At 38.4% G+C, this 10,360-nt stretch overlaps 2 protein-coding genes across 4 annotated transcripts in view; one reads left to right on the top strand and one right to left on the bottom strand.

The window, feature by feature from the left end:
• LOC113046158 (gastrula zinc finger protein XlCGF58.1-like) overlaps positions 1-3,340 on the top strand; it is a 6,980-nt gene extending 3,640 nt beyond the window's left edge. For all 3 annotated transcript variants that reach the window (XM_026207074.1, XM_026207076.1, XM_026207075.1), the window contains one exon: positions 262-3,340. In XM_026207074.1, coding sequence (XP_026062859.1) covers positions 262-2,270 — 2,009 coding nt within the window. In that variant the 3' untranslated portion in view covers positions 2,271-3,340. The remainder of the gene's footprint in view (positions 1-261) is intronic.
• A 3,782-nt stretch (positions 3,341-7,122) lies between these two features.
• LOC113046166 (gastrula zinc finger protein XlCGF57.1-like) lies at positions 7,123-9,045 on the bottom strand. The gene is made up of 2 exons (XM_026207086.1): positions 8,882-9,045; positions 7,123-8,738 (listed from the first exon to the last, which is right to left on the bottom strand). The coding sequence occupies exons 1-2, from the start codon at positions 8,964-8,966 to the stop codon at positions 7,300-7,302; spliced, it is 1,524 nt and encodes a 507-aa protein (XP_026062871.1). The 5' UTR covers positions 8,967-9,045; the 3' UTR covers positions 7,123-7,299.
• Positions 9,046-10,360: the final 1,315 nt, after the last annotated feature.

Below are 10,360 nucleotides of genomic sequence, written 5' to 3'. Positions count from 1 at the left end.
TTATTAAATTGATTTGATTTATTGTCCATATTACTAATTTGACGGAAAAATGCTATAAAAAATACATTAAATGACAATAGCGTCAGTACTGAAGAACTGAAAGTGTTGATAATGACTGAAAGAACACATTGCACACTAAACATAAAACACACTGAATAGTTACTTTGTGTTTTTTATTATCTATTTTTATTTGGGCTTGACGTTTTGAAATTTTTTGGTCTCCCCTTTCTGATTTTTTCTATTTATTGTTATTAATTGTAGGTCTGATGGAAGTGAAAGAGGAAAGCCAAGAACTGAATGAAGTTGAAGACAGCCAGCATTTACAGACACCTGAAAATTGTATAGCTGAAGAAGGTGACGATCAGTCTGAAAACCTTTCACGATCATTTCACACCAGAAAGAGACCTTTCACATGCCATCAATGTGGAAAAAGTTTCGATTATAAAGGACAATTTAATATTCACATGATGAGCCACACTGGAGAGAGGCCCTTCTCGTGTGCTCCGTGTGGAAAGAGGTTTTTACATAGAGGACATCTTAACGAACACTTACGGATTCACACGGGAGAGAAGCCTTACACATGCGCTCACTGTGGAAAGAGTTTCAGATTTCAAGCAAGTCTGACATGGCACAAGAGAATCCACACTGAAGAAAGCCCTTTAACTGGCTCTCAGTGTGGAAAAAGTCTCAAACAGCAAGAAAAACTCAAGAGTCACATGAAAATCCACACTAAAAAGAATCAGTTTACATGCCCTCATTGTGAAAAGAGCTTCAGTCATAAAGGACACCTTAATATTCACATGAGGAGTCACTCTGGAGAGAAGCCCTTCTCGTGTCCTCAGTGTGGAAAGAGGTTTTTACATAGAGGACATCTTAACGATCACTTACGGATTCACACCGGAGAGAAGCCTTACACATGCACTCACTGTGGAAAGTGTTTCACACATCAAGCAAGCCTGACATGGCACATGAGAATCCACACCGAAGAAACGTTTAAGCATTACATTAGAATGCATCCTTTCAAATGCCATCAGTGTGGAAAGAGTTTCCTTCATAGAGGACACCTTAATGAACACTTAAGAGTTCACACTGGAGAGAAACCATTCACATGTAATCTCTGTGAAAAGAGTTTCAGTCATAAAGGATACTTTCATCTTCACTTAAGGATACACACCGGGGAGAAACCGTTCACATGCGATCAGTGTGGAAAGAGTTTCACGCATAAAGGAAGCCTGAAGTGGCACATGAGAATCCACACTGAAGGACTTTTCCCTTGCAGTGTGTGCGGGAAGAGTTTCGCCTATAAAAGGGAACTTCAGATTCATAGAAGAATTCATACAGAAGAGAACCCTTCGACTTGTCTTCAGTGCGGAAAAAAATTCACATGTGACAGAAAGTTTAAGTGTCACATGAAAACTCACTCTAAAGACTATGTTCACTCATGCAATCAATGTGGAAAGGGTTTCAATCAAAGAGGACACCTGAATGAACACATGAGAAAACACACCGGAGAGAAGCCCTTCAAATGCCATCTGTGTGGAAAGAGCTTCAGTCAGAAAGGAACCTTAAACATTCACCTGAGCATTCACACCGGAGAAAGACCGTTCAAGTGCCATCATTGTGGAGAGAGTTTCAGTAAGAAAAGAAACATGAATGTTCACCTGAGAACTCACTCTGCCATTAACCTTGCATGCCATCAAACTGGACAGAAGTTAATTCAACAAGCGCACCTTAGTGATCATATAAGAATTCACATTGTAGACCGACCATTCACGTGCCATCACTGCAATAAGAACTTCATTCACAGAGGACACCTGAATGATCACCTGAGAATCCACACTGGAGAGAAACCTCACGTGTGCCAACAGTGTGGGAAGCGTTTCACACATAAAGGAAGCCTTACGTGGCACATAAGATCTCACACTGAAGAGGAGCTTTTACAATGCCGTCAAACCGACAAGAAATGCACAGAAAATGCAGATGTTGAGAGACAGAAAAGAACGTGCACCGTAGCGAAGCCTTACGCGTGCCAACAGTGCGGGAAGCGTTTCCCTCTTAAAGCAAGCCTTAAGTGGCACATGAGAACTCACGCCGATGAGGAGCCTTTCACGTGTCACCTAACTGACAAGAAATGTACAAATGATGTAGAGCGTCCGATAAGAGTTCGCTCCGGGGAGAAGCCTTACGTGTGTCCATTATGTGAAAAGAGTTTCAGTCGTCAAGCAATCCTTCAGAGTCATGTAGAAACTCACTTTGAAGAGAGTCCTTAAAAGTCCTTTTTGACTAAAGCATTACAATAGCGCAATATGTTTGCAGATATTTAGGAAACATGCTAATTCACATACTTGTTTCTCTGAAAATCATTACATTGTTAATATAAAATACTGCACCTTTAAACATGCCCTCAACGTAGAAAGAAACTACTCATCTTACGAGAAACCAGGCAATTTTTCTTTAGTACTATCACCTTATTAAGGACTTGCTTCTGGCTAGCTCACCGGGGGTATAATAACCAATAACATTTTTTTGTGAAGCTCTAAATGGAAGTGTTCGGCGATGACCAATGGTAGATATTTCTTCAGTATTTTCTGTAAAGCTTTGAACCAGTGTACACTACTACCATTATATATGAAAATCACTGTAAATCAAACTGCCTTTGCTTACACATTTTTCTTGCATTAAAAACCTTCACGTCCTCATGCCACATAAAATGTAAACAAGTCAGATATTGTTTTAGAAAACATGCTGAACTTTGCAGAAACAAGCTTGTGTCATTGTGAAGTGCAATTTAAGCAGATAAAGACCATATACTGCTAGTTGTACATACCACTTTGAGTTTCGCAATTAACCGAGACTGCAGCATTAGCCGCTTTTCCACTGTTGAGCCAGTGCGAGCCAATGCTTTAAACAGGTCAGGCAGGGCTAATAGCATCGGGCTGTGTTTTCAACATCGCGTCAGAAGCTCCGCTGCACATAGTTTATAAATATTTCTGCATTGTATGGGGATCATAATCCACATTGGATCAAGTTATTTCAAACACTAGCTACTGACTGAAAGTGAGTTTTGAGCTCAACTTATTTAAAAAGTTTTTAATGCTGGTGTTATCGCTGCTAGCTTTATGAAATGATCTGCAGCGCTGAGCTCTCCAGACGCGGAGAAACTGTGCCTTTGTTAATAACCACTCCTCCGGCCTGCTTTGGCCCAAGGTTTTCGTCAGCGCCGAGGAAGAACTGATGAGGCATGATCAAGCACTGGAAGTGACAGTGGAAACACGTCTGGCACACACTAGCACGCACGCTTTTGGCCTGACAGTGGAAACGCAGCCACTGAATAAAGCCACACATTCCAGCTTTCTGCAATTCTGATGTTGCCTAAAAAAACTAATAATGCTGCTGCAAAATACTTTATAATACAGTGCAACGTCAGCATGTTGTCATGTTGTAACACAACATATGTATTGCAAACTGTATTTCCGTTATTGTCATTTGTAGCGTAGGCATATCACAGCGGCATTGTCATATTAACAAATTCATATTCTGTAAAATGAATGAACAGTTGCGATACACTGTGTGGACAGTCAGTTATTCAAATCAAATTCCACTGGGATATGCACAAAATTGGATTTTGGCTGACAGTGAACGAGGCTTTAGTGTTTTCCCCATGTCTAGTGTGTTCCTATGATTAACAATTATGATGATCTGTCTTCTCATTATCCCGTGTGCATTTAAATCCTCTGTTTAGTTCAGTGCATTGTCCTGTATTGTCATTTCTAATTCTTGTAAAGCTTAAACTTCTCTCCTGTACCTTAGTTTGAGTAAATGTTGGATTTCCTTCTTTATAGAAGGTATTAAGTATTAAATTATGTTAAATGGCTGACATGGAGATCCATCTCTTTATCACCTCCCTCGAGTTCCTGGAACGTAGCATATCATATTTTTGGACTGGACTTAAAGGTCATGTTAAATATCTAATTCCCCTGTCTGTTCATGGTCCTCGAGGGAAGTTTAAGGATTTTGTTGGCTGTTTATTTACACATGAGCCATCTTTAGGGGGGCTGAAAATTCAGACATTTAAAAATTGGTTTCAAAGATAACACTGTTGAAAATGATCACTGACAATATACAATACTCTCTCCTTTTGTATAATCCTTTCCCCCTAAGAACCCAAGAGTTTTATGCCTGCTCCAAAATTGTGTTTACGTTGACATTATCCTCCACTAATTGGAAAATGTTGTTAATCAACACAGGCTCTGAAAAATTACTTGGCCGTTCTTGAATTGTCATTCAAAGTATTCTGAAATAAAAATAAACAAAACGTATGTGTAATTTGTGTGCTCCAGCTATAGCAATCTTCAATTTAATAATTTATACATCCTCACTTGAAAAAAATAACATCTCCAACAGAAGTTGGAGAATACATGTGATCTGATATTGTTCCACCATACATCATCTTTACAGATACAGCACTTTGTAGTGGTGTTTGAAACTGTAGGGGAAGTCAGTCCTATAATGCACCACAATAACAAATGTACAGAAAAGTACACACAACAGTTAGCTGCTAGGAAGCATGTGGTGCTGCAGACCCGCAACATGCCCAGTGACAGGAATTATGCTCAGGGTGCCCAAATGTTTGCATGCCAGTGAATATTGTAGATTATTCACTGATTGTATAATTGGTGTCAACTGAATAGAATTGGAAATTGGCTGAGTTTTAGGGTAGATCTAAAACGAGATGTCATAGTCTTGGTAGAGTTGGTATTTGACTAACTGGGGACCGTGACAGGAAGCAGATTGACTGACCGACTGCTAGTTAACTTCAGTTGTAATGTACAACCCTCTTCATTGTACGCCTTGCCGTCGCTCTTCTCTCACACGCACAGAGAGAGAGAGAGAGAGAGCGCAAGAGAGAAAGTCTTACATATCATGCAGAATTGATGCGTTACATGTAAATTATATTCTTTGTTATATTTCCCTGTCAAAAAAACTAAAACTAAAAACAAACCCAGCACCAGTACTAATTTACAAAGTGACTAATTTGCATTCATACATGGTTAACAAGTTTTAATTCTAATGACAAAACTTCTATTATCAAATAAAACTTGATTATCATATTATGGTGCTTGACTGACTGATGTTAAGAGTGTATTTGATAAACATACAAAGTTTTTTTGTGGTTGTTGCTAGCTTAGATAATAAGACCAAAAAATATAGCTGCAATTACAGAGCCAAGCAAAACGAGGAACTATGCATGGCAGGGAGCATCAGAGTAATTAAACATGACTGAAAAATCATAAATCATAACCACTAGTAATATGATTTAAAGTTTTTTTCACTTTTAATCAATAAGGTTATCAAATAGTTGTTTTCAGTGTGAGTTGACAATTGCACATACAAAGTCTGGTGTGAACATGTCACAAATCTGCAGGGATACAGCCTCAGATGCAGTTTGGCATCATGCCATTTGTTGAGACCCTAAACAAAAAACATTTCCACTATCAACAAGAGATCCATAAGGTGTATTTCACCACAGGGTGATGTGGCCCAGAAACTTCAGAGCCAATCACATAATCTGAGCTTTCTGATGATGATGGGACTGACAAAGGACATTGAGATGGGAATCGAACTCGGGTCGCCATGAGCGGATTTGTGCTGTATGCTGATGCACTAAAGATGATCTGAACCAATCTGAGCGGAGTTCAAAAATACTCTGACCTTTTAGCTATTTTAATTTTGATATGTATTCGACTCAATATGGGAGGGGGAAAAAGAATTTAGCTTCTAAACATTATGGTTCAAAATTTATTGGCATAAATGTGTGAATTTGAACTGTTGTTAGAGTTTAAGTTAGAAACTCCAAACTGGCTATGGTTAATGTTGAGTTATGATTAATTTTGTCCTCTATCTGTGTGCCAAATTTCATATCTTTCCAGCAGGTTCTGTGGGCTGACATGGACTCAAGTGCAGAAGAAGGAGAACAGATACAATAGGTTTCGCACCTTCATGCAATAAATGCACAGACACTATTTTAACTGAACAGAGATGACATCACTGAATTCAATGATGAACTGCCTTAACTATCATTCTGCATTATTGACACACTGTTTTCCTAATGAATGTTGTTCAGTTGCTTTGACGCAATGCATTTTGTTTAAAGCGCTATATAAATAAAGGTGACTTGACTTGACCTTCAGTGCTTGCCCCCTAATAAAATAAAATACACACTGTTTAAACAAAAGATTAATTTATAATATATATTTGACTTCATGACTTTTGGAAAACAGGTAATCTTTCAGTGTTGATCAGGGGTGCACAAACTTTTGTATGTCTTCAAGGCTGTGAACTTAACATCTTTAGTGAGGGAAACATCTACAATCCAATGAAGCATTGCTAATGACAATCAAATTAAAAATGACAGAGAAACGCAAAACTCTTAATTTAAAATTTGTTTAAAAACCAAAATATTTGCAATAGGGTTATGGCAAAATATGCAAGTATATACACATATGTATTTATTTTGAGAGCGTTAGGAAAACCAATTCGATAACATTTGCTGTGCTTCATAAGAGGGTGGAGCATAAGATGTTAATGGGTGCACTTTGTTTGCTGTAACTCTGATTGGTGGAACTTGTGTTGCAGCAGTTCAGGTAATGTAGTTTTCACCAAAAATTCTGCTATTAAACAATTCATTTAAAAAAAGTTCAATAAAAGGGTTCAATAAAGGCTTTATATAGCACATACTGATGATCTCTATGAAACCAACAATTTATTATTTTTATTTTTTATTATTGTGAACTTATACAAACAAAATAAAATATGTAAGAAGATATCAAATAAACCCAAAGTTCTACCATGAAACTGGATAACTCTAACACAATCACATCGTTATTCACACAGCTTAGCTGATTGGTTTCTTTTCTCATCAACAGCCAATGAGCTTACTGCTCAGTATTCAAATACTCTTCTAGTGCTAGCTAAACCCTCCACCTTCCCCAGCTCCACCTGTATAGATCTGCTACAGGGTCATATACACGGGTTATTTTTTGCTCCCTCTGATTCCAGATTTTCAAATAGTTGTATCTCAGACAAATATTGTCCTCGGAACAAACCACACATCACTGGAGAGATCATGTATTCAGCTTCAGATGATGCATAAATCTCAGTTTCAAAAAGTTGACTCTTATGACTGATTTGTGCTCCAGAGTCACATATATGTTGTACGTGTGTAGCAGATCTATAGTTGACTGACACTGTCATGTATATTTCCATGCTAAACATTCACCTGAAGATGAGCTTGGCTCGTTATGGCTGCTTCAGACAGTGTCTTTTCTCATGAGCCAGCAGATAAATAGTTGTGCTGAAGTTCATCCCACATGAAGCGCAGCTGTAGAGCTTCTCTCCTGCAAGCACCGCGTCTGTTTTTGACGTTTCTGAAGCAGTCAAATGCATTGTTTTTTCTCCAGTATGGATTTGTTGCTGCTGTTTCAAGTGGCTCGCTCTAGCACAAGCATGCATCTTCTGGTGTGACTTCAGATTGCCCAGCCATTTAAAATCCTTTCCGCACAAGGAACACGCATAAGATCTCTCATCAGTGTGGCTTTTCATGTGTATCTCTAAGTGAGACCGGAAAAGAAACGTTTTATTGCAGCGTTCGCAGTTAAACATCCGTTCTCCAGTGTGAATGCGCAGATGGTTTAAGAAGTTGATCTTGTCTCCAAACCTCTTGCCACACTCCGAACACTGCAGGACGAACTCCAAATGAACCTGCGCATGACTTTTCAGGTTTTTCTGATAAGAGAAACTCTTTCCGCACTGAAGACACGTGTAAGGCTTCTCTCGAGTGTGAAATCGGATGTGACTCTTCAGGTTTCCTTTGTGTGTGAAACCCTTGCCACAATGAGGGCAAACGAACGGTCGCTCTCCAGTGTGAAGGCGCACGTGAATATTAAGGTTTCCTTTCTGAGCGTAACTCTTTCCGCAGTGATTGCACGTGTACGGCTTCTTCCCGCTGTGGACTGTCATGTGACTCTTAAGGTTTTTGTTTAATCTGAACCTCTTCTCACACTGCAGGCATTTGAAAGGCTTTTCTCCAGTGTGAGTGACCACGTGTCTGTTTAGATGCTCTATGTCTGAGAAGCTCTTTCCACACCTGTGGCATATAAAACAGTTCTCTCTAGAGTGAATCCTTGTGTGGAAATTAAGAGAATGTTTCTGCGTGAAGCATTTTCCACACTGAGGGCAAGCGAAAGGCTTCTCTCCAGAATGGACTCTCATGTGGTGATTAAGGTTTCCCTTCAGCGAGAAGCTCTTTCCACAGACTCTGCAGGTGAAAGGTCTCTCGTTGGTGTGAATTCGCAGGTGGCTATTAAGGTTTCCTTTCTGAGTGAAACTTTTTCCACATTGATGGCACGTGAAAGGACTCTCGCGGGTGTGGATTCGCAGGTGGTTCTTAAGGTTTCCTTTCTGATTAAAGCTCTTCCCGCACTGCTGGCAGGTAAAGGGAGTCTCTCCAGTATGAACTCTCATGTGGCTATGAAGGTGTCCTTTACGCAAGAAACCCTTTCCACAGTGAGAGCAAGTGAAACTACCTCTAGATCTGGTTTTCCCACTTCTTTTTTGTTTTCTCAAGGAATTATTTTCTGTCTCTGTGCAGCTAAAGGATTTTTCTCCACTGGTGAAATCATGATGTTTCTCCTCCTCTTCATTAATTTCTTGACTTTCCTCTTTCGGCGTCATCAGGTCTAAAAATGAACATATTAAATGGTCAAAATTCTATTTTAGACAAGAAATCTAGGGATCAAGCCACAAAGCAACATCCGTTAAATAACTTAAAGTTAATTCTGCAATTCCATCTAGTGTTAGTTGTGAGAAATTAGAAACCAACCTATTTTCTCCTCCGTCTCTTCATCTTTCACTCTGCATGGATCTGGAATTCTTATTTCTTCATTCTCTTCTTTAATAAACTCCATGTTTGTAATATGTCACACCAACCTTTACGTTTTTCTACTTGTTAGCACATGTTTAGGATCATGAGAATAATGAAGTAAAAAATAAGTATTTTACAAAAAGTATTTCTACAACTCGTTTAGATGCGATTTACACATCGTTTATACAGTCATTAATGTGGCTCAGTTCACATAAAACGTTACATTTAACACTTCACCTTAATTCGGAATACTTTTCAAAAAATAAAAAATAAAGAAAAATGCTCTAAATCAACGTAACGCCTTGAACACTGATGGATTCAATTCAACAAACCTCGATCAAATCCCAGCACAAACCGGCGCGGGATTATGACGTCAGCATGCCTAGAAATAAAAGTCGTTAGTTGTTCGTTCGCACTTTCCATATTATACTGATAATGAAATATAAATCATGTGATAATTTTTATCTGGTGAAATTAAAATTAAAATACACGTCGTCCAACTATATGATAAATAATACCAAGCGGGACTCAGAATAGATGATTACACTGTTTATGTATAATTTAAGAAAACTTATGTGGTATTGAAATTACAAATTTGTCAATTTCATTATTTTTATTGTTAGTAGTATTTGTTGTTGTTGTAGTATCCCGGAACGTACGCTACATGACTTTTATTTTGAAGCGCGCTGTGATGCGTCATAATGCTGGGACAGACAGGTTTGTTGTTGTTTTGAACGAATCAGTATTTACGGTGTTCAGATGGATTTAAAGCTTTTACAGATGTACTGCAGCACAACAGTAAGGACTACACGTCATTACACTAATAAAGCGCTTAAGAACGATAAAAGCGACAGTAGTGAAATGAAAGTAGAATGACTGTACTGCTGTAATGGGGTTATGTGCAATGAGTAACAGAAAGATTTATTCTGCATTTATTTAATGGTGATTATTCATCTTAAACACGAGCAAACCAGCAGGAAAAACTGCAAGTGAAACAGCTGAGAGATCTACTTAACACAATATTATAAACATGGAGTTTATTAAAGAGGAGAGTGAGCAACAAACAGGTCTGATTCATCATTAATACATCTTCTGTAGAAGTACATGTTTTAATTGTACAGTCTCTGCTGGCATTGCTTTTATCCTCTGGTTGTGAGTTATAGACATTATTCCTTTAGGTTAAGTTTGTTACATGTTTCAAAGCAGCCTAAACTTAAAAGTTTACAAACAAAAAAAGGTGTGTGTGTGTGTGTGTGCATGTTAAAATATGTAGTTTATCTCAGACACTGACACAGTTAAGACCCATCATCTGAGAAACCCTAATGTCACATTGATCAATTTCAGACAGTAATGATCATTCTGGCGACAGCTAAAAGAGCAGTAAATGTCTGTCTGAACTGCTGTGTAACTGGGTTTGTCCCTTTTGATTAATGTTCA

This window comes from Carassius auratus, chromosome 27 (genome assembly GCF_003368295.1).
Source record: "Carassius auratus strain Wakin chromosome 27, ASM336829v1, whole genome shotgun sequence".
Taxonomy (NCBI): domain Eukaryota; kingdom Metazoa; phylum Chordata; class Actinopteri; order Cypriniformes; family Cyprinidae; genus Carassius; species Carassius auratus.
Note: the sequence above shows the minus strand (reverse complement) of the source record. Positions and strands in the feature narration are given on the sequence as shown.